The 20,124-nt window shown below is 41.3% G+C and overlaps 1 protein-coding gene across 2 annotated transcripts in view; it reads right to left on the minus strand.

The window, feature by feature from the left end:
* Nucleotides 1-20,124, minus strand: part of LRRC40 (leucine rich repeat containing 40) — a 34,772-nt gene that overhangs the window by 9,700 nt on the left and 4,948 nt on the right. For both annotated transcript variants that reach the window (XM_075936228.2, XM_006120240.3), the window contains exons 4-13: nucleotides 18,990-19,119; nucleotides 18,210-18,333; nucleotides 17,250-17,392; nucleotides 16,168-16,340; nucleotides 15,699-15,789; nucleotides 12,556-12,601; nucleotides 8,327-8,435; nucleotides 5,895-6,002; nucleotides 2,769-2,879; nucleotides 444-521 (exon numbers count right to left, since the gene is read on the minus strand). In XM_075936228.2, the coding sequence (XP_075792343.2) occupies nucleotides 444-521; nucleotides 2,769-2,879; nucleotides 5,895-6,002; nucleotides 8,327-8,435; nucleotides 12,556-12,601; nucleotides 15,699-15,789; nucleotides 16,168-16,340; nucleotides 17,250-17,392; nucleotides 18,210-18,333; nucleotides 18,990-19,119 (1,113 nt within the window). The remainder of the gene's footprint in view (nucleotides 1-443; nucleotides 522-2,768; nucleotides 2,880-5,894; nucleotides 6,003-8,326; nucleotides 8,436-12,555; nucleotides 12,602-15,698; nucleotides 15,790-16,167; nucleotides 16,341-17,249; nucleotides 17,393-18,209; nucleotides 18,334-18,989; nucleotides 19,120-20,124) is intronic.

The following is a 20,124-nucleotide window of genomic DNA, read 5'->3' on the forward strand; positions in this document are numbered from 1 at the left end:
ATCAAATAGTTGACTAGTCGCTTACATCCCTAATCAATGACAGAATATTTCTGTTAATTATCAGCAGATAGAAGTAAAAAGCACTTGCATCTGCTTACATAAAAGCCATGCAGTGCAGCCCTATTCCTTAGTTAACATATTTGAAGAATTCTTTGAACTTTTAAGGTGCTAACTAATTCTGGGAGAACAGGAAAAAGCAATGACATGAGGTAACACCACAAATTACTCTCAACTGTTCTCATTAGTGACTTGGAAACAAAACTACATTACTACCAGATTCTGAACCCTCATATGAACAGGCTTTTTAGTATTCAGGAAGGGAAAGCATTGCCATTTCTATTTTCCATGCACATTGATTCAAACACAGATTATCACATGATGTTTTTGCCTAATTCTGGTTATATGTGAATATGTCTAGAAGGCCTATCGGCAAGGGGACTTACCTATTAAAGCAAAGATTTATTATTTGCAGTCTTGTCAGTGCTTCCATTTCCTCAGGTAAAGATGTCAAAAAGTTATTTCTGAATTGTAAACAAAGAAAAGTGGCATTCACTAACTTTTAGCACATTTAAGGTTTTAATTAAGGTTTTCAGGAAAGCAAATTTGCTATTCTGACCTGGAACTGATGTTACTAACACCATGCTAAACCAGTCAACTGCCTTGTGGATATGCCAAGACCACAAGCAGTTGCCAACAGGCACTGAAATCATTGTTTTCTTTAGTATTTTGATTTTTGCCTGTCAGTGGAGAACAGATTTTATCATAAAAAGATACCCAAACATTTTGTAATAGAGCATCACCTTAATATACATTTGACAATAATTCCTACTCCATAAATACTAGAAGTTAAGTAAATCAAACCTTTAATGTAATCAGTCGCCATCATAATTTCAAAATAGCATTTAAATAGCCACGTACCCACCGTTGTACAATGGTCAGTATGTCATACAAAAGGACTATCCAAGCAGCTCATGGACTAAATCAACACATAGGTAAGAGTTCAGAATATTTCAGTCAAAGCTGCAAAGAGCTGGCATCCTCCAGCCCCATCTCTGACACAGAACATACACACAATGACATTGCCCAACCCACCCTCTTTCTTAAAAGGTTCTCAGGAGCTTCTTAAAATGAGATGAAAAGGAGGTTTGAGGAGACAACTGCGTGATTTATACAGTATTCAAGTAAATAGGACCAATTACTGAAAACTGGGGGTCATTAAATGTTGAACAGGTTTAGAATAAACAATTTACCCTCATTCTGCCTGGTTCCCTCCCCATCATCCACCTCATCTGGTCTTAGCTACCCCTACAACATGCAGCCTAACACTTCCTTCCACTTCTCCCTTTTCAGCAGCATATACATTTAAGGCAGCTTGTTTTAATATAACTAAGCCAATGCAAGCTGCCACGTCTGGCTACGTTTTATTTTGCACTATACCTTAGAAATAAGTGTCAGTGACAATTCCACCACCTTGAATGAACACCCTGCGTACTATGAAAAATTATGAAGATTAAAGCTATTCATTTGAATGACAATAAAGAGCCTACTGAAAGTTACTGAAGCCGCTACAAATATAGTTGCCAATGTACACGCACTGAAATTTTGCAGCACAATAGGGTTATATTACTCTCAGACTACATAACTGTTTGGCACTGCTATCACAAATGCCTTTAAGACTTTTTTTTTCCAAAGTCATTTGAACTCCATGAGAACCTTTACATTGCTGAGGCAGTATATTTCTGCCAGATCATGTCTTATTTACTTAGGGCTTTTCTACTTGATCAATTTTCAATGGTTAGGTCTAGGCCACCTGATCACCATCTAACTCAGGGCTGGACAAGATGTGGACTGAGGGCCGATCTGGCCCTCCTAACAGTTTGATCCAGCCCATGGACTGCATCTTGCCACTTTCTATTCATATCCTGCTGCTTGTGCCACCGAATTTCCAGGCAGTGGCTCAGGCAGCAGGATCCTATTTAAATGGCTCACAGCTCATGGTCACAGCGCTACCCCAGTAGGGGCTGGACCCACGAACCTTTTAAATAGCTGCAGCAACCCTGGGTGCCTGCTAGGCAAGGCAATAGCGATGGGGCCAGGAGTTGTGAGCCCTTTATTGTGTTTTTAATTCAAAGCCTCCAGTCCCAGACTACAGGCAGTCCCCGGGTTACGTACAAGATAGGGACTGTAGGTTTGTTCTTAAGTTGAATTTGTATGTAAGTCGGAACTGGTACATATTGTAGGGGAAACTCTAGCCAAACATTTCTCCAGAGCTCAGTTTTATTCTCCCACACTTCACTTCCCTCAGTCCTTTATTCTCAAGATGAGGGGTCTGCTGAGAAAAGCCGCTCCGCGTCTCCCTGGTCTGCTGGGGGGGGGGGGGGGAGGAGGCGCTAGCTTCGCATCTCCCTGGTCTGCTGGGGGGAAGCAGCTAGTGCAGGGTTGCCTCACCCCGTTTATAAGTAGGGATCCGATGCAAGTCGGATCCATGTAACCCGGGGACTGCCTGTACTCTGGAGAGAGGTTAATCCACAGCCCCGCCCCTTCCGGGGGTGGAGCCGGCCCATGACTGCATAGTAAAATTCATTAAGTGTGCCCCCACCCGCAAAAATTATTGCCCACCCCTAATTTAACTTCAAGCCTGCCAATTGTTCAACTGTCACAGAAGCAAAAATTAAAGATTTGAATACTGCTATGCTGTCCAAATGGATAGCTTAAAAAGGCATGAAAAGAAATTACTCTAAAAGGAAGGCCAGCCAAAGATCACACACCTGATATCCAAATGTGTCAATTTATGAAGTACACAGAGCTCCAAGGAAATCGAAGAGAGTTTATTGAAGCCAAGATTGACATCACAGGCTGATTCTTTCAGCTCCACGATCCTGCAACCCATTAAAATAAAGTTTTATTACATGAGTACATCATCTTATTTTTAATTGTGTAATTTATAAAAAAACAACTTTCTTGTAATGGAACTTTCATTGACAAGTCGGGGATTTTCTGTGGGATTTCACAGCAATGTTGGCAGGAAGAAAATAATGGGAGATGCACTTATCAAAGTTGACTGAGGATTAAATTTAAACGCAAACAAAAAATGCCCAAAGTTAACTTTCTAAGATTGCTCTCACTCATCTGCTTTACTATTAAAGTGCAGTCAGCAAACAAAACATTTCAAAAAACTGTGGCAAAAATAGACTGGACTTTCATTAACTTCCACACTATAAATACTGTAAAAGGAACCAAAGAGTCACTCTTCTCAGTAGCCACAATGAAATGCAATAGCTTATTTAATGTTGAAATTAATGTCAATGTTGCTCCAGTCTTTCATTTCTGTTTCATTGTATGATTACTGTGAATTACAGAGAACCTAATATTTGTTGCTCTGGTAAGTAGCGTGCTGAGGTAATTTTGAGATACTCCCATCTAAACAATTTGGAAGTTCATGAAGTTATTTGAAATCCCTCCGATTAAGGAAGGCAATTAACATGTAGAGTACTCATCTCTCCATGCCTCCTGAAACTCCTTTCTGTCAAGCAGCTATTCATTTAAGCCATGTCAGCAAAGAGCTTCCCCCCCCCCCCTTCTCACTTATGTGCAGTCCCTGACCGATTTTTCTGTGTAACGGGGCCCTCTGACCCAAAACATCTTCCCCACCCGATATATGTCATGCACTGACACCTTTCTCCCCCAGTCTTTAACACAGTGACTAAGCAAATGGAGATGTTTACGTATAGACACAAATACTGGTTTAATAAACTGATTTTTCTACAGTATTCTAGGAATACACTTGCATTGACGAGAGATTTTCATACAGGAGATAGAACAAAATGGCTGTCCCCGTCAGTTTTATTTGTTTTTGTTAGTGCCTAGTACAATGGAGTCCTAGTCCATTATAAGAGACATGCAGACATATACGATTATTATATACTTATATTACAGTGCTGATTAGGGACTTCAGTCAGGATCATAGCCTTATTGTACAGCTTTAGGAAAAACATATGAAGAGAGGGTCCTTTCCCAGAAGCATGTATGCAGGACTCAATCCTACAGCTTCTACTTAAGTGAGACTCCCATTAAGATAATACAAGTTTTGTTTGAATAAGAACTGCAAGATCAAAACTGTGGTATGAATGCAAAGTACTGTGTAACTGCAAGAAACAGACACACAGAAGGCTGCATGTTATTTTGCTCACCTTTTTTAGTGTCTAGGTAGTACTGCTTATAAATTCTTATTGTCAAAACACTAGGATAGATATTCTTCTTACTAAATATTCATTTTTATTTTACTATATCTTCTAGATGCCCTAATCAGGATTGTGGGGATTGTGGTTCTTCCTTCTCCTGGGTGGACTCTCTTTCTGATTCTTCATCTCTACCTCACTGCATGGATGGTGGCTTGGCAGTGCTGACTTGTGGCTTCTAGCGTAAGCCACAAAGCTACTGGGCCAGATAGGAGAGCTGAGGTTGACTGCCCTGTTCAGAATCAAGTTCAACATTCAAATCCCTCCTGAAAACTCACTTCTTTCTTGAGGCCACAAAATACAGTAATTCATGTTGCAGTCTGTACGTTCCTTGGGGCAGGGATCATGTCTTCCTTTTTATCTTGTACAGCACACTCTTAAATGCTTTACAAACAGAAGACTGTGTTGCTCCCACTGAAGTTATTGCAATGCTTTTCATGGACTTGCATTGAGGCAGAATGAAGACTAATAATATCTAGTGCTACAGTACTACAGATTGGACCTCCCTGGTTAGGCATCGTCAGGACCTGACTGGTCCCGAACAAGAGAATCTGCCAGACCCGGGAGGGGTCTCCTGCCACCATTCCCTAAGCTCAGCACCCACTGCTGGCAAGTTGCCCTATCAGGGAACCCTGCCTCCCCTTCCTCCCTCACACTAGCTCCCCCACAACCTAGCTGGGCTACTTGCCCAGCTACTGCTGGCTCCCTGGGCAGCACAGATTCTGGCTCCTGCTGCGGGGCTTCAGTCCCGAGCAACCGGGAGCAACTGTGGGGCTGGGGCCTGTCCTGCACAGCTGGGAACAACCACAGGGCTGGGGCTCCGGCTCCAAGCAACCGGGACCAGCCATGGGACTGGGGCTCTGGCCCTGCACAGCTGGGGGATGCCACGGGAATCCAACACCACACTCTTGGGGGTTGCCACAGGGACTCCAGCCCTGCGCTCCCAGAGTTGCTGGGGGGCTCCAGCCCCTGTCCTGCACTGCCCCCAGCCTCTCCTGCCATTAGGCTCCCAGGATCTCTGTTCCAGGAGCATCCATGGTCCTGCCAGATCACAGATGCTGCCAGATTAGAAAGTGCCAGATTTTGGAGGTAAAAACTGTAGTGGTTTCATGCTGGGAGAGGATGTCAGACTATTACTGAAGGGGAAAAATGTGGAACGTGCTTATTGCAGAAATTGTCTCTCATTTACAGCACAGAGCTGTCAAGCTCTCAAAGTACTGGACCCACACTAATTATTTCTTTGGATAGGGAAAGGTGAACCATTTTATGGTCCTACAGATTCACCACATTAGTCAATGGGTTGTTCTGTATTTTTATTATGTGAAGTGTCATTGAACTATCTCCTCATTTGTATCAACACTTAGTAAACCAAGAACAATCCCCCCCTCACACTCACACTTATATATGTGTAATGAAAGTACTACTTGGCCATATCTTCTCCTAGCTACGATTCTTTCACCTACCATTAACAAAAGGTACAATCATCCTATTCATAATACTGTAACATAAAATATGTCTTCAACTAAAAATTATGATTCAGAGTAAATATTTTTGGCAACAAGATTAAAAACACAACATTTTAATGCACTGCTTATAGTCAAAAAGAGAAAAGGATTATTAGGATGTGAAATGACACTGACCAAGGAGTAGCCCTACCTTTTTGGAATTTCAGTGAGCTGATTCTTGCTAAAGTTTACAGTAGAGACAGAATTGCTTCCAACTGCATTAAATATTTCATCAGGAATCACAGCTGCTTGCTTCTCACTAAATAAAAGACATCTTATTTAGCAAAGTAACATGTAAATGACTCTGTTCATTAACTGAACATTTTTCCTCTTTTAGAAAGATAATGGACAGAAGAATTTATTGAAATGTGCATATTTTGTAATTCTGCTTAACCAGGAGGCTATCAGCACATGGTGCCATGAAAGCTTGCAAAAAAGCCATTTTATCTCCTCGCATGGTGATCCGGATCTGTTTTCAGTCCTTAGAAGATAAGCAGTGTTGGGCCATATCAATACCTCAAACATGGAAGTGTCAGAGAAAAAGATGTTGGGACTACACAAAGGGCACTCTTACCTCAGAACCAATGCCCCAGGATAGTGCTGCGGGGTCCCTGGTGCTCAAGAGGGCTGACAGAATTGCCAGGCCCCTGGACAAAGTGGGAGGAGGCCTGGCTTCACACTCACAGACAGGATGGGACCTCAGGCAGAAGGTGTGCGGCTAGGAGCAGCCAACCCTCAGCATCACCCAAGACCACGCCACACTCCTCGCCTCCCGCCACCAGCCAGCTCTTAGCACTACCCAGAGTGTGGCACCCGTGGCTCCATCAGCAATTTAAAGGGTCTGGGACTCTAGCTGCCATTGCTGCAGTGGTGGCAGTGGCCAGGAGCCCCAGGCCCTTTTGAATTGCCAGCCCCCAATGCAGTTGCCCCTTTTACCCGCTCCTTTTCCCCGGTCGGCAGGCTTGCTGATGCTGAAGATATCATCTCTCAGGGAAAAAATAAAGCTGAATTTCTGAACATCAGAGGTAATTAAAGATCCCACAGCACTTTTTATTAGAGAAAGGGCATTAACCCTATTGTTCTGGCCCTATTCCATTTCTAAGCATTACATTGTGATACGTTGCAATTTCAAATGGATGTAGTATTTTTTCTACTTCCTGGTCTAACCTGTGACGTATTGCTTACATTTCAAAAGCAGTTGCAGAGATTCCTTTAAAAACCATGAAGGGGTTTGGAGAGGGTGATTTCTTAATATTCCTAACACATCTGAGAGCTGATAAAAGGTGCTAAAATGTCTGAGGCATTAACATTTCAGCAAGCTTTAAAGAAACTCTGCCATGATAAATGTTAGATGCAATTCAGATTTGCTTGTTCTGGGGCACACAAAATAAAAAGACACAGAAGCAAGAGTACACCAGGACATGTACAAGTTTGGGATCTCTTTGTGTCCAGTACGTACCATATAGGGCTGGCCAGAAAACAAAAATTCTGCCTTGCAAAAACATGAGAGGTCTTGGAATTTGTTTTGATTCCCAGTTGGAAAGAAAACGAGACCTTTGGAATTTTTCACAAAAAACCCACGTTTGTGAGAGAGACACAAACAGAGGAAGACCCTAGAATAGACAACAGAGTGGTGCTGACGGCCCTTACCTGGGATGTGGGAGATGGAGACTCAGGTCCTACCTTATTTGGAGCAGGGACTTGAAATTTGATCATGTTTACACTACAATTAAAAACGCATGGCTGGTCTATGCCAACTGACTCAGGCTTGTGAGACTTACGATAAAGGACTGATTAACTGACGTGTAGATGTCCCAGGCTCTGGCTGGATCCTGGGCTCTAGGACACTGAAAGGTTGAGAGTGTCTCAGAGATCAGGCTGCAGCCTGAGCCTAAACATCTACACTGCAAATGAACAGCTTCACAGCCCAAGCACCATGAAAGTGTCAGCTGCAGTGTAGACATAGGGTACTTCTAGACTACATGCCTCTGGCAACAGAGGCATGTAGATTAGACTACCCGGCATAGGAAAATGAAGCAGTGATTTAAATAATTGCCGCTTGATTTAAATTTACATGGCTGCCACACTGAGCCGATCAGCTGTTTGTCGGCTCAGCGCGGAAGTCTGGACGTTCCACGGTGGACATCAAAGGCATTTGTCGACCTCCCAGGTATGCTCAGCGCGGCAACCATGTAAATTTAAATGAAGTGGTGATTATTTAAATTGCCGCTTCATTTTCCTATGCCGGGTAGTCTAATCTACATGTCGCCAGAGGCATGTAGTCTAGACGTACCCATATCCACACATTCTAGGTGTATGCACTAACCACCAGGCAGTTCTGAATGAGCTCTCTAGCAGCTTTAACCCAAGAAACCTTCTTGACAAATTTTTTTTGTCCAAACTGATACATTTCTACAAAACATTCCAGTTTTAATAAAACAACGTAGGGCTTTTTTTTGACAGAAAAATTTCATCAACATTTTTTTGTCCAGCTCCATCAATGAGAGTCTGAAAATGAAGGAAATGTAAAATAAGAAAGTATTCTAACAGTGCTAGAAATAGATAGCCTTGTGAAACACTCACCTATATTGTAATACTTTTAATGCATGTATGGCATGTATATTAATCCTTGACTCGCTTGGAAGAGTCATGGCTGTCACAGAAGATTCCCCATTTGGGCTAATTACGTCATCTAGAAAAAACATAACCATATGTATTAAAAATCCACTTAATAGATGTTAATGCTTGCATAAGCACATATGTAGTACCCCTCTCTCTAGAGTTCTTATTCTTCATTATTTTTCATCTTGAGTAAAAATGGCATTTGTGGATAGAGAACAGAGGATTAAATCAACAGCTGTGCATGTAAAGAGCTGTGGAAACAAGCTTTAAAATACCACATAAGAATCTGTCAGAAAGTAAAATTGTTATTCTAAGTCTAAATTTCCACTAAAAAAAAAAAGAAACTATACAGACTTTAAGCAGCACTATGGAAAAAATGTCTGAGAGCAGAAAGAGATTAGCACATTCAGTTGTGCTTTTAATAGAGAAGGGTCGAAAACAACAACATGCATTATTTAGCAAACCAAACTTCTATGAAACAGGACTGCTGCAGTCATCAGCTTATCTAGTTCTCAGGTCTTACAGTGATAGATGCAATATCTAGATAAATATTGCAGTAAGTATAGCTAACTTCTATCTACAGCATAGCATCTCTATAGAAATTAAAGTAAGATAACTATTTATACTCATACTTTCTTTAGTTGGTACAAGGGTTTAATTTTTCAGGATAATATTGAACCTGACTTTTCAAAAGTCATTTGGAACCCTGTACAAGACACTAAACTGATTGTGTACTACTGCCACCTTCTGATAAAAGAGATGAACACGTTATAAAAAGGACAGTGTCAGTTACAGGTTATATACTAAAGAGAAAAATGGTCCTCAGTATGTGTATTCAAACAGCTACCCTAACACTATATATGCTATAAAGGCTACCTCTATATTAAATGGAGAAGGTTTCTCTAAATTCCTGTGTGTATGAGGTAATTCATTTATAAATATCTATTTACCATGCATCAAATCACTACATAATTTAATTATTTTTCAAGCATTTCTACTAGGGATATAAAATCCCATTTCATTAGTTAACTGGTTTAAATATTAAGTTTAACCAGTTAACCGATTAAATGGAGGTGAGAGGGGGGAGGGCTGGGCTAGAACCACTCCCTCCTCTCCCACCTTCCCCAACTGCGGTGGAAGGCTGCTCTGGCAGGGCAGGAATGCCCCTGCCAGCAGCTCAGCAAGCCAGGCCCACTATGGGTGGGAGCTTCTTTTTCCCATTAGCTTTGTAACAGGAAGACATTTAAGTAAAAGATCCCAAAAAATTCTGGACAGGGTAGAAAGGTCCATGGTGCACATTTTCTCTCTTGAAAAGAGAAGAAATAAGCATAGGCAGCGGGGTAGTTAGGTCTAGAGAGGGCTTGGTTCCAGCCTTCCCTATCCCCCAATCTATTTTATTTTTCACTTAGCTGCTTCTGAAAATCTCTCTCTGTCTAATATATATATATATATATATATATTACACACACACACACACACGCATATATACATATACAAAAGTGTTTCCTGAGGGATGACAGCGTGATGTCATCATGTCGCTTTGGGTCCCGCAGTCCCTTCCTCCCTCTCCCCTCTCTCCAGTTTTCTGCTGCAGCCTGGCCGTCTCCCTCCTCTCCTTTCCCCAGCGACTGGAGAGAAGAGCATGGAGCCTGCAAGGCCCTGGTGAGCATCCCTCCCACTCCAGCAGCAGTGGGAGAAGAGCCAGGTGCAATCTGGCCCAGGCCCCACTCCTAGGCAGCTGGGGGGGGAGGAAAGAGCCAGGGCCGGTGGGGAAGAAGGGACTGGCGGGGGAGGAGGAGCAAGAGCCAGAATAGCCTCAGAGTCAGGGGCAAAGAGCTGGGGCTGGTGAAAGGAGGGTAAGGGGCTGAAAGGGGGGGGGGGCAAGAGCACGAACAGCCTTGGGGCCAAGAGCAGGGGCGGCCCCAGACCCTTCCTGGCCAAGGGGGAGGGGAGGGGAGGGGTGGGAGCCTCAGCTCAGCCCAACACCCTAGCAGCCTGGTCTGGCTGCAGGGGGCCCAATGGCTGGGGAGAGAGAGCTGGGCAGGCCACAACTGCCACGCCTCAGCCTAGCCTGGCCCTCCCCGGTGGCTGCGGGGGAGTCAGGGCTGCGTGTCGCTGGAGAAGGGGGTTGGAGAGCATAGCGAGCAGGGCACTTGGTGTAATACCCCATAGTATTTTATTACAGAGATTTTTTGATGGTGTGATAGAGGTAGCATCTAAGTCTTATAAGATCTAATGAGTTTACTTTATTCAACGTAAGCGGGACGTAACCCACCCAAATATAAAACTGGCTGTCCAGAGAAGTATCTAATTCTCTAGTTTACAATTTTTATTGCTAGCCACACATCGCAAATGGAATTCAACTAATAAATGGGGAGAACGCAGTTCAGATGGATCTAGATTTGAATGACATTTATCATCTTTTTTTTTCCTTCTAGTTTCAGACAAACCAAAACTACTGTTTACAATATTAGTTAACTGAAGTTAAATCTCCATGGCAGGAAAGAGTATTTAAGGTAGACTCACCTACATGTACATCTACTTTGAGCAGTTTACATTTGTAACCACCATGGTAATGTTATTTTGCAAGTTCAATTAACACTCACATAGAAGATCAGCATTTCTCGCTCCACAATTAAGCCACTGGGGCAGATGAAGGAGCTTAGAAAGGGTAAACTGCAAGATGTAGATCAACTAGGAGGTTCAGGAAAAAAAGCTACCAATTGAATTCTTTATGCAGAATTTAGGAACCGTTAGCTCATTTGACCACATGAAGAAAGCACGGGATAAGAGGGAAGGTCCTTTTGTGGACTGATAACTGATTAAAAAACAGGAAACAAAGGGTAGGAATAAATGGCAAGTTTTCCGAGTGGAGAGAGGTAACTAGTGGTGTCCCCCAAGGGTCTGTTCTGGGACGTATCCTATTCAATTTATGTATAAATGATCTAGAGAAAAGGGTAAATAGTGAGGTGGCAAAATCTGCAGATGACACCAAACTGCTCAAGATAGTTAAGACCAAATCAGACTGAAGAGCTTCAAAAAGATCTCACCAAACTAAGTGATTGGGCAACAAAATGGCAAATGAAATGTAATGTTGATAAATGTAAAATAATGCACATTGGAAAACATAATCCCAACTATATATACACAATAGGATGGGGACTAATTTGGCTACAACTACTCAAGAGAGATCTTGGTGTCATTGTGGATAGTTCTCTGAAAACATCCACTCAGTGTGCAGCAGCAGTTAAAAAAGCAAATAGAATGTTAGGAGACATTAAAAAAGGGATAGAGAATGAGACAGAGAATATCTTATTGCCTCTATATAAACCATAGTACGTCCACATCTTGAATACTGTGTACAGATGTGGTTGCCCCTTCTCAAAAAAGATATATTGGCACTGGAAAAGGTTCAGAAAAGGGCAACAAAAATGATTAGGCATTTGGAATGGGTCCCATGTGAAGAGAGATTAAAAAGACTAGGACTTAGAAAAGAGGAGCCTGACAGGGGGGATATGATAGAGATCTATAAAATCATGACTGATGTGGAAAAAGTGAAAAAGTTATTTACTTATTCCCACAATATAAGAACTAGGGGTTAATGAAATTAATAGGCAGCAAGTTTTAAACAAACAAAAGCAAGTTTTTCTTCTCACAGTGCACAGTCAACCTGTGGAATTCCTTGCCAGACTTTAACAGGGTTCAAAAAAGAGCTAGATAGATTCATGGAGGTTAGGTCCATCAATGGCTATTAGCCAGAATGGGTAGGAATGGTGTTCTCTGGAAGTGGGAGACAGAGGAAGGATCAAGTGAGGATTACCTGTTGTGATCCGCTCCCTCTGGGGCATCTGGCATTGGCCACTGTCAGTAGACAGGATACTGGGCTAGATGGACCTTTGGTATGAATCAGCATGTCCATTCTTATGCTCTAAGCAATTTAAATTATTGTTATTCTTAATACCACAGAACAAATTCTCATTAACTGAAGATATTCAAATTGGGGTCATCCTCTGTGAAAATGAAGAATCTGTTGAATTATAAAAGCAAATTATTGTGGGAAAAGAGCATTGAAGAACTGGATGAGAGAGAGAACACAATTTGCCCTGGTTACATTCTAAAGCATTTAAAGCCTCAATACTTGGGGAAAAAAAGTCTCTTCTTTCAACATATATTGCAAAATAATGCTGTACCTTGGATTTTGCTTCTCAGATACTTCAGGAGTTCTTGGGTGCCTTTCTAAAAATGCAAAGAAAAACAACATGAAGACAAAAGCACTTGTCTATCAGTATTTCTGTAGGTTTATTACAAACAAGGAGTGAAAAGGTCAGTAGTGTAGGGAAGGCTCATAGCACTCCATGTTATTAATTTTCCTACTATAAGGATCATGTTCTCAGTCGACTATCAGGTTTGCTAAACTTTCACCATTTGGGCTAAAAATTGCAATGACTGGTATTCTACTTCAGGCTAATTTTGGGGGGAAATATCAGTCATTTCCAAGGATGAAGTAAGGGGAAAATACATTGTTTTGCCAATATTAAAAAATGGTGGTGATCTTTTCTTTAAAAAGCTCTAATGGAGTGTTTCTTAAACTTTTTAAGTCCAAGGAACACCAAACAATATATATTTTTTAAAACGAGGAACACCAAGGATTTTTTGTTGAGGGAGGGAAAAAAAAAAAAGGTCGGGGAGGGAAGGGGGGAGAAAGGGTCGGGGGGAAGTTATTGAGCACAAAAAGAAAAAAGGTCACCTGCCCCTTTAAGGGAGGACATTTTGAATTCTGTTCTCCACGGCACACCAGTGTGCCATGTAACACAGTTTAAGAAACACTGCTCTAAGCCTCCATGCTTTGGAGCAAAGATTGAAATTTGGCAGGGGGTAGGCCTTTGTTCCTCTAAACATCCACCCAGATTTGACTAAATTTAATAAATGCCAAAAAAAATCTTAGTTCGGACAAACTCAGCAGAGACTTCCTAAGAGTGATCAGTCCACTTTCTGGACACTCTTCCCCACAAAGTGACTTGGCATGTTTCTTCCTGCCCCAGGATAGGGGCAGAGCCATATTTTTCCATAATTACCATCACTGCATACTGCAGCAGTAGGAAATGTAGCCCGTCTCTGAAGTGCTCTCAATGTTCTCCCTGATAACAGCCAGGTAGCATGGGGGGAGGGAGCCTAACTGGAATGCAGAGGGGACAAGATCTGAACTAGTGAGAGGGAAAGAGGAGGGAGAGAGAAATTGTGATTGGGAAGTTGGGGAGGAGGGAGAATGGGATTGAGAGTCCAAGGGGAAGAGAAGCTAGAATTGGCTGAGCATGAAGAGTGAGACTGGGAGCCAGGATAGAGGACAGAACTGGTTGAAGAAGGAGATTAGGATAAGGAGTTGGTGATGGAAAAGACTGGGATTGAAAAGGTGAGGAGGGGAAAAAAAGACACAGACTGCTGGGATCTGCTGACGAGAGCCTGGGGAAGGGGAGGGAATGAAAACATTCAACAAAGAGTTAGGCTATGGGAAGGGCATTGGCACTGGCTGGGTGAAAAGACTGGGAAAAGGAAACCGAGACAGGAGACTGGAACAAGAATCAGGCAGGACTCGGGTCAGAAACTGAGATGGAATGAAAAACCCAGGTGAAACACTGGGAATCCCTTGGGTCTGAGACAGAGCAATTAAGGAGCTATGTGGAACTGGGACTGGTTGGGAAAGAAGACAGAGGACAAGATGTTGGCCTGGAGAGGAAACAAGGGAAATAGGAATGGAGGAGAGGAATTGGGACTCAAACAGGCAAATTGGAGTGGGAGACAAGGCTAGGCACAGAGACTGAGATAAGAAGCCTGATGTCTGGAGACTGAGATTACAGAGAGAAGAATGGGACTCAGACAAGGAGCCAGGGATGGGAAAAAGAGAGGACTAGGACAGGTTTAAAGAAACAGGGCAAAAGAATCTGTGACTACTAGAGAACATTCTCTTCTAGAACCTGGTGAAAAATCCAAGTTTTCTGAGTCCCATCCATCTTCTGCTATCAGCAAATATATGTCAAACCCACAGGCAAAATATTCCTGTAATCCTCTATGAGGACAGCACTACAGGTGAGCACCTTATTATTATCCATTACTCAAGTGGCAGAGGTCTATGTGGCAAACCTAATGGTTTCAACCCTGCTGATGAACTATGTGGGTATCACTATAATAGCAAATGATGGAATTTCTGATTTTTCAATTGGCTCTTTAAAAATATAGGAAATTACACAAAAATATACTAAAAGAACATTATTAAGGTTACCCAAAAGCTGGTAAGCACCAGAATTAATATTGCTTGTGTAACCTTAATATGTCCCCTCTTATGCCTGTTCACTATGGTACATTCTTTGGTTCCGTATTCACATACCAGTTTTTCCAAAAGACCCCTGACATGTTTGTTGCAGGAGCTGCAGTACTGTTTATAATACAGAACATGGAGCCAGCTGCCTGTTTTTTCTGGCTGTAGTTTATTTGCCAAACTCAAACAGAAAGGATGCACAAACACTCAGAAGGTCTGACGCTACCTCTGATTTCAGTTTTTAGTGACTTTATGCACTGTGGAAGGGGGAGCTGGTAGAAAGTGATCCAAGGAAGCAGCAGAATAATATTTTGGGTGCATAATTTAATTGCCTACTATTGCATCTGGAATTGAAACTCTAGGAGAAGGCAGGTGCCTACTCCTGATATATGGGAATTTGGACAACAGAAAGTTCTGCAGTCAAAGAATAGTTAAGACCTTGAGACCTCAACCAAGGTTAGACCTGGAGCCCTTCACCTGAACATAGGTTGTCTGTTGCTAGACTCTTTGTATATCCCAAAAAGGGCAAAGGGCAGACAAATACGTGACCTGGATGGAGGGCTAAGTCATAAGAGAAGGCAGACTATGCAGGGCTGGAGCTGTTGTCTGCAGGGCATATTTGGAAAGAGCAGAGCCTGCTTCAGAGCCTACACCTTGCCACAAGGAGACAAATCCTTCAGAGTGTCACAGAAAAGCCCAAAAATTAGTAATTCAGAACAGGGTTTAAATAGCATGCAAACCACACACTGAAAAATGAGGAGAAAATATAGAGAATAGCTCCTCATTAATTTATCATCAGCCATCCTCAGCACTGAAAGAGGAAGGGATTCAGTGCAAAAAGACATATTGTAATAACATAACTAAAGACTTTCATAATGTACACATGCTGCAGGAAATGCTATGAATTAAGGCGACCCAGGCAACCTTAATTCTGACATTCCCTAACTTAGAGTGCTTGCATTTGTACTCTGAATAAAGTTCTAATATATCAAGCAGTACCTGATTCCTATGTGTACTAACCTGTAAAATGTCTCTTCTAATAGCTCTCAAAGGATTTCCCTCCACTGCCAAGAGTTTCAACTGAGGAAGGTTCCCCAGAGTATAAGGTAAGCTGCAAATAAAAGTAGCTCATTTTAGAGAGTGACTTCAACAAAACCAGTATATGATTAGCACCGGTCAGTCAGATCACCTGCTATTCTAAATCTTAGATTTAATAGTAAAAATAGTTACACAAGAGTAACACATGTAAAAATGGAGATGCAGTGGAATCAAGACCACAAAAGGTAAAATGAATCAGAAGAAACCTCTCAGGGTTCTATTTTATTTTATAGCCAAATCATTTAGTTGGTTTTAAAAAACAGCAAAGCACAATTCTGTAGATATGTTTATATCTACAGAATTATTAGAATAATAATTCACTGCTTCAAATAATGAAGACTGATTTCATTAGCTATTCATTACCACAGATTCATATGGTTTTTAATCTTACCTACTGATATCATTGTTGGTTAAGTCAAGTCGCTCCAATCCCTGCAGCAGAGTAATTTCATCAGGCAGCGATTTTAGCTTGTTATCTCTAAGCTCTAATACGCAGAGAGAATTCAGATGCTTAAGGTGCTCTGCATTTAATACTTCAATCTGATTTTCACCAACAAGTAACTCCTATAGAAACAGAGATAATTAAAAATTATATTTCTTTGGCAAAATGTAAGTTTTGCTATAGGTTTACACCAGGGGTGAGGAACCTTTTTTGGGTCAGGGGCCACTGAACCACAGAAAAATCAGTCAGGGGGCTGCACACAAGTGACGTGGCCCCCAACTGAGAAGGAAAAAGACACTCTTCGTATTCTCCTCCAACACCAAAACCTGGAAGGGGGCGAGGAGGGCTAAGCCTAGTAGATTTTGTATTCTCTAGGCCCATAGTGGAGCAGTGGGGGGGCTGGAGTGCCAGCAGTGGCTCCCCAATGCGGAGGGGGGAGGATCCAGGCAAGCCAGGGGCTGCATCCAGCTCCCGGGCCTAAGGTTGCCCAGTCCTGGCTTTAACTATAAATATCTATTACAACTCACAAAATGCACCAGAACTAGGCCTTGCAGATGTCAATGAGGTTTTTTTTTTTGGATGCAGTTTGCAAATTGTATTCAGATTTGTTTTGTGATTAGAAGTCTATACATGGAGAGATGTGCTTCTCTTAGCCATTTTCAGAATACCTTTACTCAAGACAGGTCCATCTTTATATTAGATAGGACACAGATCAGACTGACAGTCCATTGTTTTACAAAATGCTTGGGAAAACAAGGCAATTCTAGAGAATACTATAAATAATATCTACTGCACATCATTACATTCAATTTTTCAGTAATTCCCCTTAAAAGCAATCAAAATTTTCCACTTTCTCAGATCTAAAAATAATCATTATTATACACACTGGTAACAATTCTGTGCCTAGAACTGTAGTTTAAGCTAATGTTTAAAGTAATTTGTGATAACTTATATGTTCATAAGAGCAAAACAAGGTTAAGAACAAATTTTACTCCATACATTTACATTACAGAACCTGTAACAAAACTTACCTTCAGTAACTTGCATGATGGAAATTCTGGTAAGTTCTGCAATTTATTTTTTCGTAGATAAAGCTGTTCTAAAGATGCCATATTGGCCAGTTCAGGAGGTATGGTTTCCAAGTGGTTTTTAGTACAATCAAGTTGTTTTAAGCCTAGAGTGGTAAAAAATAGAAATATCAAAAATTCTAACATTTACTAATCACTAAAGATGCAGAAGCTTGCACACAGAAATACAGTTTTCTAAAGTGTGGAAGCTGCTAACTTTAGAAATACTTCCACTTTAGTATTTGCAAATGTTTTGTTTGTCTAATTATAAACAGAATTCAAAGATTTTCAGAGTACTCTACCCACATTAATTACTCAAAGACCAAGCAGAATATTGGCAACAAAGTAGGGGGAGGTTGGATTGGACGTGGCATGGAGGGATCTCAAGATGATCTACACACATTATCTACAGCAGTTTAGAAACTAACATTCTACCCTCAGTACACAATCTGTTTCTCTTTGTCTGCTATAGCAAATATAGTCCGCTTGTAGCTTAAATGGCTATTAAACCTGATGATTTAAGATGCTTTGAAGATTAAAGTTCAACTTGTGTAAGTAATCCATGTATACTTTCTCCAGCTCTAATTCTATCTCTTTTATGCACTTGTTTTCCATACAGCATAAGCTGTAAGAAAAGGCTCATCTGTTATGTGTTAACAAGAACAGGGGCCTCTAAGTAGAACAAGCTTCATCCTTGCTCCTCTCTGAATAATCTTCACGTTCTGTCAAGAAATGCCAGCTATCAGAAACCTTAAAGATAAATATCCATGATAACCTGTTACCTGCAACTTACTGCAGCCATTTACAATACGTCACATTATACCTATTTATTCAATTGCAATAAAAACTCAAGCAACATCTTTTAAGATAAGAGATTATCAATGTATTGTAAGATATTTAAAATGCTGTAAGAAACTAATTTACTTTTCAATGTGCTGATTTCTGCAGGAAGGATCCTCAGTTGGTTATGGGCCAAATTGAGTTGCAGCAAACTGGTCAAGGAAGCAAAACTGGATGGAATGCTTGCAAGTTGGTTGTTGGAAATGTCCTGGGCATGGGGGGGGAAAAAAAAAAAAAAAACCACACCTGAGAAATGGCTTTTAAAAACAGCCCATGTGAAAAGTTAATTCCTGAGAAAACATCAAACTTAGTTGGGTGGCATGTTTGGGAACTTACAGGAACAGAAAATGTGATTTTTCCAGCAGTGGTGGCGGTAGTAGCAACTATAGTATTGTTTCCTCTCCCATACCTCAAACATTCTTATATTTTTGTGAAATTTTCTTTGGCTGCTGCTATGTATTGATGGATTATTTCATTGACCTATCCATGATGATGATTGTGAAGGGATTTTCGAACGTGCCCAAGTGTCTTAGAAGCCCAAGTCTCTGACTTTTTGTGATGCATTTGAAAAGCTTTAATATTCAACTTCAAGATCATATATTTTCTATACGTGATTTTTAGCTATGTGTGATGCTGCAAAAAGCTCAAACATTTGGCAAACTAAAGAACATGGTTTCAATCAGATCTAGTGCCACATCCAATGGTACACAGAAATCATTCGAATATTTTAAAATACTTATGAAGTGAGTTTTGGTGGAAGCCCTGTCTAAGACAGGCTTTTTCATCTGCCTATAGCAAAGTACAGATAAACCAGCTAACCAAGAAAAAAATCATTTAAAAAACAAAAAAAAAGATGCAACTTACTAACTCTTCTAAACTGATAAGCTGTCCAAACCCATCTGGTAAGTGACTCAACTCATTGTGTTGAAGAAGCAGGGTCTTCAGTTGTCTCAACTGTGTCAGCTCTTCTGGAATATTTTTCAGTTTGTTATGACTAGTAATAAAATAATAAATGTGAAGGGTTACATCAGTATGAACCTGTTCTAAACCCAACTGTTTGGAAATACTTCTGTTTTACACAGCACTGTGCAAGACAGGGTTAAAATAGTACTATAAATGTAAATTGACATAAAAATTAATCAGCTGTCTAATGGTTAGTTTCCTAGGTTCTCTTCCCCTATGTTTATTTGCTCAGGAAGACTTTAAACCATCATTTGAAGCTGAGCTTTAGTTGGTCTTGCCTACTTGCTATTCTGTTAGCATCTTTAAAAAAAAAAAAAAAAAAAGTATTGATATTATTCAGTCAACAAACCTGAAAGTTTATATGGTAAAAAACACTATGTAACATAAATAAGTTTTTAAAATGTCACTGTCAAACTCACTGCATATGAAGAGTATTTTTAGCCTTAAACTGAAACTGTTAGACTGAGTGCATATTTTCCTTTGAAGAATTTCTAGGAAGCTGCACCGCCTGCTCGCTGCGCTTGCCAACCCTTCTTTTATGGGGGGTAGGCAACCCCGGCTCTCATCCCGACACCAGAGAGGGCGGGGCTGCAGCCGTGCCAGCCAGGGCTCCTTCTCCCCTTCTGCCAGAGAGGGCCCCTTCTCCCCCTCCCTCCGCCAGCCTGAGCACCTTCTCCCTCCCTGTCTCCCCCATCCCATAGGGTTGCCAGGTGTTCGGTATTGACCCGGACAGTCCGGTATTTTCACCTACTGTCGGGTAAAAAATTCAGAAAATACCGGACACCTAAAATGTCTACTATTTTCTGATTTTTTTCCCTGGACAGGAGGCAAAAATCCCGAGTGCTTTCCGGGTTCCACAGGCGAGCTGTCCGGCCCAGAGCAAGACAACAAGATGGCGGACAGCTGCCAGCAGCCTGTTAGGGCCAAAAAGCTTCAAAAGCATTTCTTAAAGGGGCCACATTGAGTTTTTTGTTGTTGTTGTTTTTAGCTTAACTGCTCTCGGCATCTTTTTTTCCCCCCCTCAACAACTTTGGTC

Source organism: Pelodiscus sinensis, chromosome 9 (genome assembly GCF_052426305.1).
Source record: "Pelodiscus sinensis isolate ZL-2025 chromosome 9, ASM5242630v1, whole genome shotgun sequence".
NCBI lineage: Eukaryota > Metazoa > Chordata > Testudines > Trionychidae > Pelodiscus > Pelodiscus sinensis.